The sequence below is a fragment of the Rhinolophus hipposideros genome (genome assembly GCF_964194185.1).
Source record: "Rhinolophus hipposideros genome assembly, chromosome: 10".
Classification (NCBI taxonomy): Eukaryota; Metazoa; Chordata; class Mammalia; order Chiroptera; family Rhinolophidae; genus Rhinolophus; species Rhinolophus hipposideros.
Window position 1 is genome coordinate 50,509,122 of NC_138056.1, and position 20,696 is coordinate 50,529,817.

The 20,696-nt window shown below is 38.0% G+C and overlaps 2 protein-coding genes across 2 annotated transcripts in view; one reads left to right on the forward strand and one right to left on the reverse strand.

Moving 5' to 3' along the window:
• The window catches only part of PAK1 (p21 (RAC1) activated kinase 1), a 191,304-nt gene extending 188,987 nt beyond the window's left edge, over nucleotides 1-2,317 (reverse strand). The window contains exon 1 of the mRNA XM_081063763.1: nucleotides 1,735-2,317. The gene's annotated coding sequence lies outside the window, so the exon portion shown is untranslated. The remainder of the gene's footprint in view (nucleotides 1-1,734) is intronic.
• Nucleotides 1,875-20,691, forward strand: AQP11 (aquaporin 11). Its single transcript, XM_081063767.1, has 3 exons — nucleotides 1,875-3,060; nucleotides 9,569-9,685; nucleotides 12,951-20,691. The coding sequence occupies exons 1-3, from the start codon at nucleotides 2,442-2,444 to the stop codon at nucleotides 13,028-13,030; spliced, it is 816 nt and encodes a 271-aa protein (XP_080919893.1). The 5' UTR covers nucleotides 1,875-2,441; the 3' UTR covers nucleotides 13,031-20,691.
• The last annotated feature ends 5 nt before the right edge of the window (nucleotides 20,692-20,696 follow it).

Below are 20,696 nucleotides of genomic sequence, written 5' to 3' on the forward strand. Positions count from 1 at the left end.
GGTGTACTCCTTCTACCAGGGCATCCTACTTTTCTAGGCCTTCCCAGCTGACAGAATAAGGAAATACATGTTTGTATACTAACCTATATATAGGTTAGTACATAAATAGAATCATACAGTTTGTAGTCTTTCAGCCTTGATTCTTATATATATATATGCATATCTATAAATATTTCTGTATGTAACCATCTGTCTCTACATTAAGCTAAACATGAGGTCATAGTGATAATCTCCAATTCTAATTCATTACTACATGGATCATTCTAGCCTTTTCCCCTGTGGATAAGTTTTCAACTAGAATGCAGTTCTGCATTCTAGGAACTGCTGATATACAGTTCCTTTTGTATTTAGTTTTATGGACTCCACTCATTTCCAGAGTTACTTAAGTCAGTATTTTTTCTCCCACCTCCTTCCAAAATAACTATATTATACGTTTATAACATAGTTATTTTGTCCCAGTCTTTATTCCATTTGGGGATCCTCATGAATGATTTTTAAAATTTCCATACATTAAGGTTCTATGCATTTGGACAAATGCATAGTGTCATGTATCCACAATTACAGTATTACGCAAAATGGTTTCACTACCATAAAGTATCCTCTGTTGCTTAAGCTATTCAATCCTTCTCTCCCATTGAATCCCTACTGATCTATTGTCTGCCTCTATAGTTTCCCCTTTTCCAGAATGTCCTATAGATAGAATCATACAGTTTGTAGTCTTTCAGCCTTGATTCTTTCTCTTAACAATAAGTATACATTTAAGATTCATCCATGTCTTTGCTTAACTGGATAGCTCATCCCCTAAAACTTTTTTTGTGTTTTAATTGTAGAAAAATACACATAACAAAATTTACCATCTTAACCATGTTTAAGTATGCAGTTTAGTGGTATTAAGTACCGTATTTTGCTATGTATAATGTTCAACCATGTATAATGCGCACCCTACATTTTTGGCCCAAACTTTCAGGGGGAAAAAAATCTTTCATTTTAATTTTTTAATCAAATTTTTATTTGCTTACTTTTAGGTACTTTTTTGTGTTATAAAGGAATTTTAGCATTAATTTTGTAGCATATTATGGTACAGCAAATTTTATGTAACAAATATTTACAAAACACAACAGACACAAGGTACAAAAAATTTTATGTACCGGTAACAAATTTATGATATTTATGCATCATAGAAAGCCAAGAACTCTTCGTCATTGCAAGTTCATCGTAAGTTCAACAAAACCGATTATTGTGTTCCACGGTATTATTTTGCATACGGATATTGTTATTGATTTCTAGAGTTACACTTTCAACTCATAAGCATAAATAAAAGAATTAAAAACATTTATATAGATACGGAATTAGTACTACCCATGTATAATGCGCTTCCTTATTTTTTCCTCACAGATTTGGGCAAAAATGTGCGCATTACGTATACAGTGCAAAATAGCATTACGTATACACTGCAAAACACGATACATTTACATTGTTGTGCAACCATCACCACCATGCATTTCCAGAAAGAACTCGCTTCATCTTGCAAAACTGAGACTGGACTTGGGCATCACACCTGCTCTTTCAACTTTAAGACAGCACTCACTGAACACCTATATGCTAGTCTCTGTTCTACGTGGTTTTCACGCTTTTTAAAACAAACTGATGAGGTGGGTCAGAACTACGACCCACAACACTACGAGGCAGGTAAAGAAAACTTAACTTGATTATTATGGAGACCCAGATGCATACCGTTTTTCACACAGGTCAAACGCTGGTTCGTTCTTGGGAAGTCTCCTCCCACTAAACCATCCCGGCCTCTGTGCGGCACCTCCGTCACCTCCCATCTTCTCCGTCGCCCCGTTAATAAAACCGACGTGGTTGGCGGAGACGCTCTTTAGGGGTCTTTCGAGTTCGACAGTTTCACAGTTTTAGGAGCAGGTAAGAAAACCCTCGGCTTCCTCCCTTGAAAGCAGCGGTCAAAGCACAGCGGCCACTTCCCCGACCGCGCCACGCAGCGGCGAACAAGCACCGGGTCCGCACCCCGTCCCGGGGTCCCAGGTCGAGCCGCTCGCAGGGCGTGCGGGCTGCCCAGCGCATGCGCAGTGGCCTCCGGACGCGCGGCTCCGGGCCCCGCTCGCGCCGGGTCTCCAGTCCCTGAGAGTGGGTGAGGGCGTGTGCGTGTCGGGTGTCGGCTGACCATTGGCCCCTCCGCGGGTGCCCCAGCAGAGCTTGCCGCCGCCCCTTCTCTCCCCTCCTCCCCAGCTCCAGCCCCAACACCCCAGGGCAGAGCCGGGGAGGAGGGAGGAGTCCTCCAGCGTGACGCCCCCGGGGCACGTCTGGAGTGGGCCCGCCCCGAGGGGCGTGAGGAGGGGGCGGGGCTGCGGACTTCGGACTCCGGCCCAAAGACCGCCTCCCGCGGAGCCGAGCGGGCAGCCCAATCTGACCGTGAGCGAGCCATGACCGCGCTGCTGGGGCTCTGGCCCGAGGTGCAGGACACCTGCACCTCGTTGGGGCTGATGCTGTCCATCGTGCTGTTCGTGGCGCTGGCCCGCGTGGTCCTCCGGCAGCAGATGCACAGACCCGTGGCCCACACCTTCGCCTTGGAGTTTCTGGCCACCGTCCAGCTCTGCTGCTGCACCCATGAGCTGCAACTGCTGAGCGAGCAGGAACCCGCGCACCCCACCTGGCCGCTGACGCTAATCTACTTCTTCTCGTTGGTGCATGGCCTGACCCTGGTGGGCACCTTCAGCAATCCGTGCGGCGTGATGATGCAGCTGCTGCTGGGGGAAATGTCCCCCGAGACAGGGGCGATAAGGCTGCTGGCCCAGCTGATTGGTGCCATGTGCAGCAGGTACAGCATACTTGCCCTGTGGAGCCTGGGGCTGACCAGGTATCACGTCAGCGAAAGGATCTTCGCTTGCAGGAATCCCATCCATGTCGACTTGCCCAAAGCCGTCATCATAGAGGCCATCTGCTCCTTTATCTTCCACAGCGCTCTGCTGCACTTCCAGGAGGTCCGAACCCAGCTTCGTATCCACCTGATGGCAGCACTCATCACCTTTTTGGTCTATGCAGGTTTGTTATTCCCACAAAACACTTGGCACGTCCGGAGCCTCTGTGACCTAAGGTTCTAAGTTCTTTGCCAAGATATATTTGAAACCCCTACACCTCTGTGATGTCAATGTTGGTATCCCCGTTAGTCTAATCATTTTGCAGCCCATTCTTTATGGAGAGGGCCGACGTATAGATCCTCCATTCAGTGTTTTTTGAACACCCAGAGAAAGGAGCCACTTCTGTGCTGAAACTGAGCTCTTCTGAGATTTTGCCAAGGGTTCAAATAGCCTACAAAGGGGTTGTTTTAATGGGAGAAAGGAAGATAACTTATCAGCTACCTATTTCCGCAAGCCAACCTGGTATAGATCCTTTCTGACACTCTGACTGAAAAATGATCCTGGGCTTATAATGTTCCTTCCAATTAAAGCCCAAGCTACATGACTGGTTAGTAGCAAGAGTGGCAAGTAGAAATTATGTAGTTCTCTTCCGGAACAATTACATAAAGTCATTTATTTCCTTAATAATTCATCTTGAGCAATAAATGAACTTTTACGTGGCTATCAAGAAAGATGTTTTAAAATTAAAACTTGCTTGAAATTAGATGCTTTTTAAAAATAATTTGAGAAATCTGTTGATTTCTTGCAGTTTGTTTACCTTGACAGAGCTCAGACACAAAAACAAGTTTAATGATGAGTGATTTTAAAAGAGTACAACAAAATATCTTCATTGGCAATACATCTGAATTATAAAATGTTTTGGAGGCAGTAGTAATCTAATAAAAGGAAATTCGTAGAAAGAGTCTATCTTCTGTCCATTAAAAGGGAAACGATGAGTAGAAACAAACCATAAGGACTCCTAAACATATGCTTGCCCTACTAAGGTAAAAATGACTTTTCAATCCATTTCCTTTTCTTTAGATCTAGTACCCTTCTTTTTGTACTCACAGATGGAAATAAATAGCATAGGCAAGAGAGCAGGATATATGCATATTTAAAGGGTTGGTGAATAGTTGCTTATTAAAGCACAAGCTACATGACTGGTTAGTAGCAAGAGTGGCAAGTAGAAATTATGTAGTTCTCTTCCTGAAAAATTACATAAAGTCATTTATTTCCTTAATAATTCATCTTGAGCAATAAATGAACTTTTACGTGGCTATCAAGAAAGGTGTTTTAAAATTCAAACTTGCTTGAAATTAGATGCTTTTTAAAAACAAATAATTTGAGAAATCTGTTGATTTCTTGCAGTTTGTTTACCTTGACAGAGCTCAGACGCAAAAACAAGTTTAATGATGAGTGATTTTAAGAGTACAACAAAATATCTTCATTGGCAATACATCTGAATTATAAAATGTTTTGGAGGCAGTAGTAATCTAATAAAAGGAAATTCGTAGAAAGAGTCTATCTTCTGTCCATTAAAAGGGAAACGACGAGTAGAAACCTAAAGTTTTAGGTTTTGGCTAAAGTTGAAACATCCCTCATATATGAACAGGATCATCCCTTGCAAAAAATTATGCCCTAGTTGGGGTACACAGAAGTCACCAATATAGGTCACATCAAAATAACTGATTATGTATTTTAAGATTACAGAGTGTAACTGTCCAGCAATACAGCCAGTCTCCTTGGATAGCCAGTGACCAAGTGTCTGTCTGATTGTGTACTGACTGGTTTGGCGCCCTGCATTTTGATATGTAGAAGAAAGCCACTGATGTCATTACTATTTATGTATTTATTGGCTTCCCAAATAAGTTTTTTAAAAAGCTGTGATTTATTAACATATTAGAGCTATAAAATTATTAATGAAGATTTCCAGTAAATCTTTAATTTAGGTATGGGAGAGTTTAGCTCAATGAACAGGGTAAGAGAGAATTGCATTCATTTTTTAGATATTGAAAAAAATCTGTTTACACATCTAAGTAAGTTGTTTTTATTACTGCACCGTTCATTTCCTTTGTAGAATTTGTAATTATACACTTGTTTTCTGATGTAATGCCTGTCTTTCTCCATCAGACGGTAAGCTTTATGAGTATAGACTAAAATTGTTTTATTCATTATGACGTATAACCAGGACTTAGGATGGTGTCACCTGGTACAAAACTCTCAGTAAGGATTCTTAGAATGAGTGAATGAATTAGCAAATACTCTATTCACTTTTAAAAAGCTCACAGAAATACTACATATCTAGGTATTCCATATTTTATGTCTAAGGACTTTCAAAATAAGCCAAGTAAATTATCTTAAGTAACTGTAGTATTTTTACTTCATTTCATTACTCCATTCAGAAGTTTTTGGTATCCTTCTAAATCATGAAGAATATAGGTAAGATTATTTGTCAAAGGAGAAGGGAATTAAGTGCTTTACATATGTCTTTTTTTAATTATTAGTTTCAGGTGTACAAAACAATGTAATACCGTGTTTCCCCCAAAATAAGACCTAGCCGGACAATCAGCTCTAATACGTTTTTTGGAGCAAAAATTAATATAAGACCCGATCTTGTTTTAACGGTAAAATTTTAATATTAAAATAAGATCGGGTCTTATATAAGATCGGGTCTTATTTTAATATAAGACTTATATAAGTCTTATATAAGATCGGATCTTATATTAATTTTTGCTCCAAAAGACGCATTAAAGCTGATTGTCCGGCTAGGTCTTATTTTCGGGGAAACAGGGTAGTTAGACATTTACACCCCTCACAAAGTGATAACCCCCCTCTCCCAATCTACTACCCCTCTGACATCGTATATAGCTGTTACAGTTCCACTGACTCTATTCCCTATGCTGTACTCCACATCCTGTGAATATATATATATATATATATATATATATATATATATGTGTGTGTGTGTGTAAAATTATAGTTGACATTATTATTCAGCTTCAGCTTCAGGTGTACAGTGCAGAGGTCAGGCATCTACACCGTCCATGAGATGGTCTCCCTAATAAGACAAGTGTCCATCGGATAGCCTACAAAATCTTTTATACGTGTCTGTTTTTAATACAATAACCATATCAAATAGGTGCCAATTTAAAAGATTGGCAACAGATTCAAACAAAGGTCCAAAATGTTTTTTATTATGCCAGTATAACATAGTGGTTAAGAGAACAGGTTTGGAATTGGACTGTGCCCTTAGAGGAGATACTTAAATTACTTAAGATTCAATTTCCTCATTTTTAAAATTGAGAGTACTGTCTGTATCTATTGTGAGGAATGGAGTAATGTATTCAAATTCTTAGCATTGTACATAGCACAAGTAGTCTGGTCACGGGAAAGGGCTAGCTAGCTCCCACTATAAATTAGTTAATTGACATTCTGGCTTCTACATGTCTTACTCGTATGTGATTTTAAATGTCATTATGTCACAGGGAATTTGATTCCCTTTGAGTACTGAGAAATATTAGTGCCTAGAATTGCCAGATTTGGGACTTAGTCTTTCACTGAGGTGATTTTACCGAGTTCATGCTGGCCTCTTGGCAGTCGGCCAGCGGGATCTCCCCATTGATAACTCTTCTTCAACATGTGTTATGCCTTCTACCCTTCAAATTTCAATAAAGAGTAATTTATTTTTCAAATCCATTTTCAGTTCTGTGCCTTATGGATGATTTACTTTTTAAATAGTTCATGTTTAATTATACATGAATGTGTTTTTTGTAAAACATGGACACTATCAATGAGACTAAATGTGACTTCTGATTGCCATCCTCCATATGTCCCCTCTCCTTCCCTGTCTATTCTTCTCACCAGGGTAATCCTCTGTGTGCCTCCTTCCAAACTCTTTTTATGTGTGTTTATTATATATAGACATAAGACCCTAAAGAAACTATTATTTTATGTGTGTTTGTGTTAACATAAAAGGTTTCATGCCTCACTTTCTGTGGTTTGCTTTTTTTGGTGGCGGTTGTTCAATATCTTGGAGATCTCTGTTAGTAAACAGATTTATCTCATTATTTCAAAATACTGAGTGGTATTCCAAATTAGTAATTTGTTAATTTAGCTATTTTCTTATGAATGGGCATATAGGTTTTTTCCCAGTTCTTTGCTACTATAAACAACCTTGTATGTCTACTTGTATGCAAGTACCAGTGTTTCTCTAAAACAGTGGTTCTCAACAGGGAGCAATTTTGCTCCCAGAGGACATTTAGCAATGTCTGGAGACATTTTTGGTTGCGACAATCAGGGGAGATGGATGCTACCGGCATCTAGGGGATAGAAGCCAGGGATGCTGGTAAACATCTTACGTACACAGGACAGCCCCTCACAACAAAGAATTATCCAGTCTAAAATGTCAAAGCCAATGACACGTTTGGGCTTCATTAATACAGAACCCAATTTCTCTGTCGGTGAACTATTGCTATATAACAAACTACCCCAAATCTTAAAATGAAAATAATTTATTATTGTCATGATTCTGTAGGCTAGATGGGAAATTCCCGAGATCAGAAGCTGGACAGTTGGTGGGGCTGGAAGAGCCAAGGTAGCCTCACTCAGGTGTCTGGCAGTTGGTACCAACTACCTGTGGGGTGCCTTTGTTCCCCTTCATCCTCCAGCTGACTTACGTGGTCAGGGCATTGCTCCAACAGAGCAGTGTGGAAGCTGATGTTTACTGAGACCTGAACCTAGAAGGCAGAGTCACTTCTCATGGCACCACTTCTGCTGCATTCTATCTGTCCATGCAAGTCAGAGCCAATCTATATCCAAGAGGAGAAAGACTGTACCTCTCGGTAGGACGGACAGCTTCCACCAAGCCACGCTGAGAACTGGCGATGTGAGGATTAGAAGGGGAGGGAGGTAGTGTTACGTTTTAGGGTGGTATGGACTGACTGCTAGTGCTCTTAGACATAATGGAAGCTCTTTGGCTTTGGAATACCAAAGTAAACTAATTATGAGGGCAATGGTTCAGTCTAGTTTTATGGAGAAATGCCAAAAGAAGGCCACTTATTATAGTATCACAGCACTATTGCATTATATTGTAAAGATCTGTGTGAACCCTTATCTTTCTGCCCAGGGTGTCTAGTACATGTGAACTCAGTATTTTTTGTGGAATTGAACTGAAATGACCACCTGTCAACCAATTCTTTTGGCCTTTGGCAGTTGCATGTTTAACACTCCAGGATTTGACTATTCAAGAATGATCCTGAAGGTCCATGACGATGTCATTCATGATTTCAGAGACATGATTATGAATCATCCTGTGAGGCTGGTGTGCTAGAAGAAAACTCTTAGCTATTGAGTGAACTGGGTTCATTGCTCAACATTTTGGTCTCTACAGCTTCTATATTTTCAGCCTATCGAATGTGAAATCTTATGAAAGCATCACTTAAAATCTCAGGCTGTATCTCTGTGGCTCGGGGGCAGATATATGTGCCCAGGCTTCCACAGAAATGTCACTATCTCAGGGATAATCTTAGGGTGTCTCTTGAAAAGCTGAGCCACAGCTGTGGTGAGTAGTTGGACAGCCTCCTCTACCTTTTCTTACTTGCTGTGTGGCTAGAACTATTAACTCCCAGGCCCCCAGGTCAAGACATCCTGGATGCAGAGCTGGACCATGAATCCTGAAAAGCTGTCAACAGTTAGATTTTGTGTTTATCGTTCATGACTCTTCAGTCACTGCTTTAAAAACGTTTTTGGTGACTTTACTGAGGTATAATTGACATACCATTCAGTTACTTCTTTAGGGCTCTCTTGACAAGTAAAAATGGAGTCAATGATAATGCTTTAGTTCATTTTACTTCTTGTTTTCAACACAAAGGTAGGCTATGCCCAAGAAGAACCTTGGGAATTATACCCCTTTTCAGCGTATTTTCATTTTATTTTTATTATTCATTTGAATTGATCAGTGTTAAGAAGGGAAGCCAAATCTCCTATTTTATAAAACCATAGGAACAATAATAGAGCAGTTCCCTTTCAATGTGCATTTTATTATAGGAAAAGCACTGGATTAACACTCTAAATGTCCTTTTTTTTTTTTTTTTTTGCACCTGGTATATTATAATCTATAATCTATTTTTATACTCTATAATATGCCAGGTGATTCTGCAAAGATCATAGAAAAACACAATTGGCCCTCTGTATCCATGGGTTCCAAATCCATGGAATAAACCAACTACAGATCAAAAATAAAAAATTATTTAAAAAATATTACATTTTTGCTGAAATGTATTATGTAGTTAGGAGTACGATGGTTGTCTGTACTGAACATGTACAGGCATTTTTATTCTTCTCATGATTTCCTAAACAATATAACAACTATTTACATAGCATTTACATTGTGTTAGGTAGTATACGTAACCTAGAGTTGATTTTAAGTATAAAGGACGTGTGTAAATTATATGCAAATACTACACCATTTTATATGAGAGACTTGGGCACCTGTGAATTTTGGTACCACAGGACAGCAATCTCCCACGGATACTGTGGGACGACTGGACCTAAATACCTAAAACAAAAGTCACATTTAGTAACCCCTTTATTTTCAGTTACAAGAAAATGTAATATATATGGTTTGGTATCACTCTGCTTAAAATGTATTACAGGAGGAAGTCAAACAGGAGCTGTATTTAACCCAGCTTTGGCATTTTCACTACATTTCAAGTGTTTTGATGAAGAATTCCTTCAATTTTTTATAGTGTATTGGCTGGCTCCTTCTTTAGGTAAGCATATTACTTACTATGATTAAAAGATCAGTTTATCTTAAAATATGGTATGAAATGTCACTGTTAACATGTCAATTTCCAAAGTCAAAGTAAGCACAAACAAAAAAATGAAAACGGTAGTTAACATGCCTGAAATAACATTTTATATTGTGCAGTGTCCTTTAATACTGTTTTTATCTTCAGAGAAACCAAATTATCTAGTTAAGGGTAGTCACTTTCAGGTATGATACCACTTTTAAAAAAAACCTCAAATCTGAGGGCAAAAAAAATGAGGATTAATTTCATTAAAAAATTATCTCTTTTTTTGCTAAAGGAATTAAGGTTTTTTCAAATTTGTGAGCTCCAGATAAAATACTATTTAGTTCATTTGACTCATTGTGCAGAAAAACATCTCATGAAACAATGTATACGTGTAATGAGCATAGTTTTAAAATCCACAAGATTCATCCTGTTACTTTTATCTGGATCAGAAGACTCATAAAATTCCTCTGTACAGATGGACCAAATGACACAAAAAGTTATAAAATAACTGTAATCATAATATGCATTTCTTTATGAAAGTTATCAGCATTTTTTGATTTTCTGTAGTCATTTGTTTTAAGCCTGATGATAACTTATAACTATAAATGAACAGGAGGATTCCAGCCTTCTATTCACCCTTTTTTATCCAGTTAGCATTGTTTCTTGTTGCTCGTTTCTAATTTAAAAAAGGGGAGAGCGGGGGAGGACATAGAGAAGGGAACGTGGCACACAACAGGCTGGGAACAGCCACACACTTGACTCCTCCTATTCACCTTCCATTCCTTAATCTCACATTTAGTACCTATTATGCGCAATAATCATGTTTGCAGGTCTAAACATGAAGGATGTCAAAGAAAACCTGCATTTAAAATGCAAAGAATAGTGTCTTTTTTCAGTTCAACAGATTGGTAGTATTTTCCAGTAGTAACTTCTTTAAAGATAACTTTTCTCTATTTTTAAGTTAAAAATGTCACTGAAGTTAATAAAGTTAAAAAAGGTCACTGATTGGGTGGGCCTAGTGATAGTTTTCATGCGGAAAAATCTCTTATTTAAAATCAACATATATTAACATTATATATTTGTTAATGTGCTCCAACTACAATTTTAATAATAGGCCCATGAAAGTAATTAATTATTTCACCCATTACTTGAAAGAACACTGAAAGCTAGGCCTTTCCAAAACAATGTTAAAAAAAAAAATCAGAAAGAACGACATTCTCTGAAAAAGGACCATGACTTTTTATTTTAAACATGTTTTCTAGCCCAAATCACTTAATAATGTCTTCCTGGAAAACATCTCATTATAGATTAAAAAGGAACAATCACCTCTGCCCCTTTAGAAAGTATAGAGAGTAGTAGGGTGGGGAAACAGACTATATTCTTTTCATGTTGTGTCGCCCAAACAGGAAGGTAGTATGATTTGTGGCCATTACCAAAACATTTTAAAGAACCACTTAACCAAAAATACCCCAAACAAAAACAAATATGCTTTTATCCGTTTCTTTGCTTCCTATTTAAGGAATCTTTTAAAACTGGAATTGGAATCAACTTTTTTGTAATTATGTATGGCCCTATTTAGCTTGTTGAAAAGATGCACTCAAAGATTCTTAGTTGGCCTAGAGACCGCCTAGCTTTTTTCTAAATAAATCCAGGAAAAATTTCTATTGTAGTTTTGATTTAAAGAATCATGTTCCTATACTTCTTTAAGAGATTTATCAATGAGAAACAATACAGGAATCCTTTGACATACGAGTGTGGACAAAAGACATATGAATAAATGGTAGTTTTTAGAATATTGAATTCCAGTTTACCAATGAATTTTGTCATACACCGAAGTTACATTCCCATTGGGGGAAAAATGGCCTCTAATGAAATAAGATCACAATTAAACTCTAAGAAAGATGGGAAATATAAAAATTATATTTTTACAAGAGTCATTCAAATAGCTAAAAGATGAGGAGTAAAAATCAAGAAGCTACATTATGCAATGCCATGGGGTGAGACGGAGAGTAATCCCTAGATAGCGAACTTCTTTCTCGTTTTGACCAAGCAGGGAGCAAACTCTTCTTGGAAACCAGTCCTTGTTGTTTTTGTTTCTCTTCACAGCACGGATAGTATAATGCCTTAATGGCCCCTGCCACTTTCCCCAAATTAAAATGTTAGAAATGTGACTTTAAGACTGTATATAAAATTTACACACTTCATAGAATGAAAATTAGCAAATTACATTTGCTTCTATGAAACTGAAATTCCATTTTAGGAAAAAGTTTTAAATGTAATGTCTTATTTTCTAGCTTTGACTTTATAAAGAAAATGTCAGATTTGGTGGATCAGTTAGCATAGAGATTGTTTCTGATACTTTTTCATTTAAAGCTTTTGTTTGCAAAACACTTATATGCTAGTCAAACCTTAAGGTTTCCTGTTGATACCAGACTCATGTTAGTCAAACCTTAAGGCTTCCTGTATCAAATCTGCATGTGACAAAAACGCAAAATCCTAGTTTTAAACTGACCTTAGCTAGGGCTTTAAACCTAAGGACGTGATTTAAGCCTTGTGATTTACTCTCCTCCGTTTGCCACTGAAAAGTCAACCTGTACCTACATGCTAGATTTGTCTTGTATAACCTCAAAAATGAAGATTTACTAATATGTGATTTTTTTAAAAACATATTTAAGATTTAGAATGTCAGCATTAACCAAAATTTTTAGATATTTTGCTTGATACAGCTTTAAGTTTATATGGTTAAGACTGATGAAAAAAATAAGAAGGAATAAAGTAACCTAACACATTGTTCTTACTTGAGCATTCCAGTGAAAACTCAAGAGAGCTTTCACTTGTTTTATTCGCCCAGTACACGCCAGGGCATGGGGACTGTGTAGCCATTTTAAAGAGTACATAGAGACTCAAATCCAGAGTTTCTCACTCAGCAAGTCAATAAGGAGCCAGAACGAAAACTCCTAATATTTCAATTTTGTTTATCCTTTTAATTCATGTTCAGATCTTACTGGTTTTGCCAAGTACATACTGATTTTAAAGATTCATGGTTGAAAAACAATGTGAGAATATTAGATTTAGAAAATATCTACATTTCATGTAAAGTTGATGTAGCTAATTCTTTTAGACATAGCTTTCCAAATCTCTAGGTATGTCATTGTAAATAATCTTAAATTATACCCATTTAGTGGTTATTAACTTCCTTAGAGATAGTTTTGTTTTTATTTTGCTGTATTTTGTCTTTCAGGTATACTGTTGATGATTTTTATGGTCAGCTTTTTCCTTCCATGGCTGTATAACAACCATACAACTAATAAGAAGGAATAACTATTCCAAAAGACTCAGACTAAGTAACAGGACAATCAAGCTGGATGTGATAAAGATCTGATCGCCTCATATTCAACACACTGGCTGCACTGGATTCATCAATGTTAGCATCCTTTGAGGAAGTTGCCTTACAGTTTTCATCACTGGGACTTAAAAAAATTACTGTGAAAATGAGGTATCCCGTGTTTCTCAGTTAAGACTTATTCTTTTGAGTGTGTATTAAGTGCTGCTAGAAAAGAGTCATTACATTAAATATAAATCTCAAGTGGTAATTGTTAATTTTGATGAAAAAGAAATGAGTACAGGGTGAGAATGGAAAGGAAGGTGATGGTAGGGCCAGAGTGTGTGTATCAGGTGTCTCCTGCATGAACAGGATTTTTAACTGAAGGACAACCAGTCATGCTTATAGAACTAGAGAGAGGATACTTTTCAGCTAGTACCTCACACAGTGATACTATCAGCAGGGTCATCTTTCAATAGGAAAGTTGCTTTTGGAAGTAGATTATATATCCACTGATACTCAAGTGCTTTCCTACATTTTAAATATATTCTAAAATATTTTTTTCTAAATAGTCTCATTAGCTTTAGGCAAGTTGTTATTCTTTAAAAGGATATATAATAAAACAAAGCATCCGTACAAAGTCAACATGTAAGCTTTTCCACATTCTCATTTGATCCTAACAGCTACCTTATGAAGTAGGTAGGGCATGTATTTTTAATGTTTTACAGATAACAAAACAGTCTAGAAGGGTTTGCTGCCTTGCCCAAGGTCAAATACAGCCAAATACCATCTTTAGGACTTCTAATTCAATACAAGCAATCTTCTCGGTCGTCAATATGACTAAAGGAAAATTGAGTATTTTAAAGAAACATTAAATATTTTTATAATATTAAAATCTGCTTAGGAATTAACTAGCTTGTTTGTTTTTTTTTAGGTTTAAAGAACCTTCAAATTTTCCTCTATTAGGTTTCCTTTGTGGTATGAGGTCTACTTTATTAAAAGCTCAGGCCATAAACGGTTAAGTGTGTTTCTCTCCAAAGGAAATTTCATCATCAGGGTTAGAACTGAAAGTAAAAATAATATGGGGTGAGATATGATCTGAGTAATCATCAATGAAGCAGCTGATAAGCTGCCAGGTAACTTAAGTGCTGCTTGGTGATGAGCTTGTAGATAGTCCTTCTCTTCACACCTGCAGACTGAGCTGACCTACTGCAGGCTTCCCAGCACGGCAGCCAGTTTGAGGTGCGGACTTTGACTCTTGAACTTACAAATACATAATGTAGTAGTTTCTATTTTCAAAGGCAGAGTTCATAAAATTGTGACAGTGGCTAAATGAAGTCTCTGACATGTTTTACGTGGCCTGCACAGTATTTAAAAAAATAAGTAAAAAGCAAGTATTGTCAGTCTTTTTCACATACAATCCACACTTTTCTCTGGAAAAATATCAAAAGATCTGGCATTACTAGGCCTGAGTTCTGCCATGGAAACAAAACGAAACAATGACTGTTCCCTTTAAACAGTACCTTCGCCGCTCCATCTTTCAAACACGAAGCTGAGTTTCACTTACTGTTTCATGGCTGGTTTTCTTAGATTTTATTTTTTTCTTCATGTCTCTCACACAAGGACTGATTTGAGAAAAATGAAGCCCAACCCTCTAGACTTCACTTGTCAGAATCTGAGTTTGTGACTTCTGATGCTGCTGCTTCTTCAGAAGCCCTCTCAAGTGGTAACTTTTCTCTACCACGCTGCTGACAGCCCTGGGCCTGGAGGTGGGACAGGTCCCTCTCCTCTGCTCCCAGGTCACCAGACCATGGCATCTGCTACCCCGGTACTTCTTATTGCAGTTACCTGCTGTGCAGTCCCCTCCATACCTTGTTCCTTGAAGAACGGATTAATAGTTCCTTACTCTCTTTCTACAGTACTCGTTGTATCCATACAGATGGTCCTTTCAGTGTCCTGGCCTCTCAGTTCAGTGGCTGAACTGAGAGCCTGTTCAATGATTTTCTATTCTGCCTCAGCTACAACTTTGGTCATAACCTTGAGCTTGTCATTACCAATAACTCAGACTCTCCTGTGACTTCAAACACCCCATTCTCCAACACTAACCCCTCTTTCCAGCTCAAGGACTCCATCTCCAATGATTCTTTGACCCCCATGGGGAACTTTTGTCCATCGAGACCACCAACTTTTCACAGCTTTCAAGTATTCTCTTCTCCTTAAGCAGCTTAAATTACATGCTTGCATACAATCGTGTAACTTCCTTGTTCTTCTGTCTCTTCATCATACTCACATGGCTTAACCACACTTGATTAAATCCAACTGCCTTATTCCATGGCTGCAACTGAATATAAAATATTAGAAAAATTGGGGATAGCCGTCAGACAGTTCTCTCAGAGTTTTGCTGTAAAGGGAAGAAAGTATGGGCAGTAGCTGAAGGCAGAAATTGGGTCAAGGATTTTCTTTAAATGGGAAAGATATCAGCATGTTTATATGCTGACGGGAACGATGCAGTGGAGAGAACGTAACTGATGTAGGAGAGGGGAGATTTCCCAGGTCCATGTGTTGGATAGGTTAGTGAAGATAGAATCAAGTACACAACTGAGGGGCTGGCCTTCACGAGAGGCACAGACAGGTCGGTCACTCACAGTAACGGGCAAGAAGGTAATATACTGGCACAAGAGCTGGGTAAGCAGTCTGGTGGTGGGAGTTCGAAGTTCAATTTTCCTCCTCCCCTGAAGCATTTTAATCAGGACTTCGACTCCATTTCACTAACATTTTTGCCAAGGCCATCAGTGACTTCCACGTTGTTAAACCAACTCCTTCCTATTAGCAGCGTTTGACACAATTGATTGCTGTATCCTGAAAACACTTCACTTGCTTCCAGAGAATCACTACCTTTTCAGTTTTGTTAGTTCTGCCTCTTTCCCCAAACTATTAGACGTGGTAATTTCCCAGGGCTCAGTCCTCTGAGCTCTTTTCTATTTATACTTACTCACTTGGTAATTGTATCCAGTCTTGTGGCTTTATAGCAACCATATCTAATGACTGCCAAACTTACAGCTTGTACAACCGTGCTGATCTCCAGACTCATCCCCACCTGTATATTTGACGCTTCTCCTCGATTGTCTACACACTCAAGTGGATACATGCAGCTCTAGTTAATTTATACTGCCTAGTTTACCCATTCTATTGATGGGTATGTCTAGTTATTTACGATTAGAGCAATGCTTCAATACACCTTCTTGTGCACATCTTCTTATGTACATGTGTCTCTAGGGTAGCAGGCTTTCACACTTTTCATTACAGCCTACTGGCACAGTTTGGTCCAAGCCTCCATCTACTTACTCTTGCCCAGATGACTGTAATAACTTCGTTTCTACTGCCTGAGTGATCCTATGAAAACAATCAAATCATGCCACAGCTTTGTATTTCAGACATAAAGGCATACATTCCTTTGGTTAACTATTATACGATTGCAGGTAACTGGTGGTACAAAATATTAATATGTTGGCCCAAACTGGTTATGAACCTATGGGACTTCTACACTCCACTGACATCACTGCCCCATGTACCAATTGTTTGCGAGCTAATTCACATTATTTAAAACCATATCGTGGCAAAACTGTACTAGCATGCTAGGGCTAACTACCGTTAAATCATCTTACATCATGAATAATCTTCCTTGCTTCTAAAAGCATACAAAACTCTTCTTGTGGAAATATTTTCCAGCTTAAGCATATGCATGTTCAGATAATTATTCTATAGCTTTACTACTTCTACAACGTTAAGACCCCAGACTCTAGGCCTCTTCTGTTTGCTGTAGTGGCTTCTTAACTAGTCTCTTCGTCTTTAGTCTACTTCTTTGACATTCTACTTAACTCAAGTTGTTCAGACTTGTTTCCTAATCTACCACTTCAGTCCCCTGTACAAGAACCTACAATGGGCTCCCATAACAAACCCAAACTTCGCCCCTCCCCCTCATTACAGCACTTAATGCTCTCAAACTTCCTGTTTCCTAGCCTGAGCACTTGGAAGCAAGGAATGCATATTCTTAATCTTTATACCTACCAGCAAATAACAGACACTCAAAATATATCTTCTGATTAAATGAATTAAAAGCTCCCCCATCTATCCAAAATACTTCCCATTCCATAATTTCCTCCCAATGTAGCTAGTCAATCTCCTCAATAGATACTTCCCCAGTCAGCCTGGTACCCTCTCATAGTTGGACTAAAGTCCATGCTTACTCTAGCCTGAGCCATTCTTTCATTATCAAAGGTGACACATCTCAAATTGCAAAATCACCTCAGGAAATATTAAAAAGAAACAAACCTCAAATGCCCAAACTTTAATCCTATTACTTAAAAAAACTAGTTAACAGTAATGTGTACACGTTAGCAGAACAGTTCAAAAATAAGTCTCTCCTTTTGAAGACAGTCATGACCTTGAGGATCATGAATGATTTCTGAACAAAACAGAAAAAGCACAAACTGTTAAGACACTGATATACTGGGGATGCCAAAAAAATGCATACACATTTTAAGCGATGTTATCTATGCTCAAGCAGTAGTTCGCTGTAATCAGAAGTATCTGGATGATGATGGTAACCACTTTGAGCACCTCTTGTAATTGCAGAAGTCAAGTGACTTGTATTCATCTTTTGTTATTGGTATATATTATTACAATTAATAGATTTTTCCTTTCTTAAAATGTGTATACACTTTTTTGGCTCCCTCTATGTATGATTAAATTAATTACTAAACTTCATGCTTTTAAAAGACATCATAAACAAAATGAAGACAAGTCACAGACTAGATTAGTATCCAGAATATATAAAGGACAGATCAGTAACACAAAAATTACTTTAAAAACAGATGAAAAGTCAAATGTACAAAACAGGATGGTGTTCAATCTCACTAGTAATCAGGAACATGGAAACTACAATCATAATGAAATACTCCTTTTATATTCATCAGGTTGGCAGAAATTAAGAGGTCTGGAAATATCAAAAGTTGGTGAGGATCTAGAGAAGCAATAAATCTTATTCCCTAACGGTAAAAGTATATTTATCACCCCAATTGTTTCAGAGAGCAGCTGAGCAAAATCCAACAAAGTTAAAGACAAGCGCATAATTATTTACATAAGTATTTTTAATGAATTTTGTTTCTGGGATGAGTAGAAATAAATGTTTGTGGGTCCTGATGGGAAATATACTTGTCACAGGCCTAATGACAAGTATGAAAGCTACTGCACTAGAGAAACAACACGTGTGTAACACAGATTCACGGCAGCACTGCTTTATTAATAACTAGAACCTTAAACACCCATCAAGAGAATAGATGAAACGTGCTATAGAGCTGCCTGTATCAACTTGGATAAACTCTTCAAGTGCTACACAGGAAAAGCAATGGAAGGATTCCGTAAAAGTTTAAAAACATGAAACCCAATCCCATATTGTGTTTACAGGATACATACACATATGGCAAAAATAAAAAACACAGACATAGTTATGATAAATACAAAATTTGGGATACTGGTTACTTCTGAAGAGGAAGGGGGCTGGGATCAGGGGAATACAAAGGGAGCTTCCAGTGGTATTTGTTATCATTTTATTTCTTTGCCGCATGTGACTGTACGGGCATGTGTTTCATTAATCTTTCATACGTCAAAAATAGTTCAGAACATACTTATAAAAATAGGTAATGATAATCAACTTTTCCTTTACCTGATTTAGCTGCAGAGTTTTGATTTAAACAATGAATGATAATTATGAATTTTTTAATTCTTTAAAACTCGAGGAATATACAGCCCGCTTTCCTATTCCTCGGGTTAAAAAAAAAAAGACCATGGCGGGAGGTACGAGTATTCCAGTGCAGCCCTAACCAAGTACCACAAACTGAGTGGTTTAGAACAGCAGCAATTAGTATTGTCTCAGTTCCAGAGGCCAGCAGTTGAGTCCAAGAGAAGGTGCCAGCAGGCCATGCTCCCTCTGAAGGTACTAGCTCTGTCCCAGGCCTCCTTCCCAGGTTTTGGCAGCCTCAGGCTTATAAATCCATGACTACAACCCTTCATCTACACATGGCCTTCCCTCTGCTCTTATCTGCCTGTGACCAAATTCTCCAGGCGTATTAGATTAGGGCCCATCCTAATGATTTGAACTTGACTACCTCTGTAATGACCTTATTTCCAAATAAGGTCACATTCTGAGGTGCTTGGGGTTAGGACTTCAACATCTTTTTTGGGGGGGAAACAATTCAACCCACAGATGGGAGAAGTCTCCCTCCTACTAACCTCCCAGAAACTATTACCACTTTCTTACACTCTTCCACATAATTTTTGTATTTGTAAGCACTTGATGCATACAATCCCCACTGTAACTTCCAGTCCCTTTTCTTCTATATAAATACCTTTGCATCTTGATTTTTTTTCCCTTGAATGTATCTTGGAACTTATTCAGTATCATTATATGAGGACTATGTAATTCTTTTTAACATAGTTTTCCATTGTACAGATGTACTGTGAATAACTGACCCATGCCTAATTATAGAGGTTGTTTTCAGTCTTTTGCTTTTACAATTAAAATGACAATTAATGTCCTTCCATAAATAGCTTTTCCTAATATGCAAATGTATCTATAGAATAAATTCCTTTAAAGTGGACTTTCTAAGTCAAATATGTACATTTTTAATTTTGACAGTGTCCCTCCCTCAGTTTTTATAAAAACCTTCCCTGTTATTCTATATAATCCCCATTTATTAAAGTTCTTTTTCAAGATTTGGGGTTACAGTATACAGTTATCAACTTTTTTGCAAGCCAGCGTCCAAGCATCCTTCCTATGTGGGGTGACCCCCCACCGAGAACCTGGGCAGGGGCAGTGCTCTCCCACTACAGAAACTGACGGGGCCAGATACTCGTCTTCTGTCCCTGGCAAGACAACAGTGCCAACCAGGACAGGACATTGTGGGGACTCAAAGACACGGGGACAATTAAGAAATCAGTCTAATAGCAACAGAGGAATCACAACATCTTATACAAACCACTTCTAGCTCCTGTTTATGAGCCTGGGTTATTTCAGCTTTCCTATCCATTTTATGAGCTACCAGAGAGCCTAGTGATACATTTTTTTCTGCTTAAATTAGCCAGATTTGCATTTATTTTCAACCAGAATTTGGGCCGACAATTTTGGTCATATTTTCTGAACATAAATTGCTGCACTATCCTCGTATTTGCACCATATACTATAAAGGCTTAGACTGCTGAATTTTGGGGTAATATGAGTATATATTTGCTTTTCTTCATAACTGTCAGCTATTTACTGTTGCTATTGATACGCTAGAGGAAACCACTCCTTTCTCTTTTACTAACCTGTTGCATGTGTAGAAACTAGATGCTCAAGTATATAGAACCTGTTTGTACGGCAGGAAGTCTCTAGAGACTTGAAGCCCTGATGGTCCTACAAGAAAAATGCAGATTCCATCACATCTATTTTAACTGCCCACTGGATTTTTAAATTTCAGGGCTTCTCAGATCTATTCTAAGAGGTGAGTTAATATTATATTTGTAGCTTCTCATTTCTGTTATAAAAAGAATTACTACTGGTAATAATTAACATTTATTGAGTCATTTTCTTTTTTTTTTTTTTTTTTTTTTTTTTGTTGAGAGCCC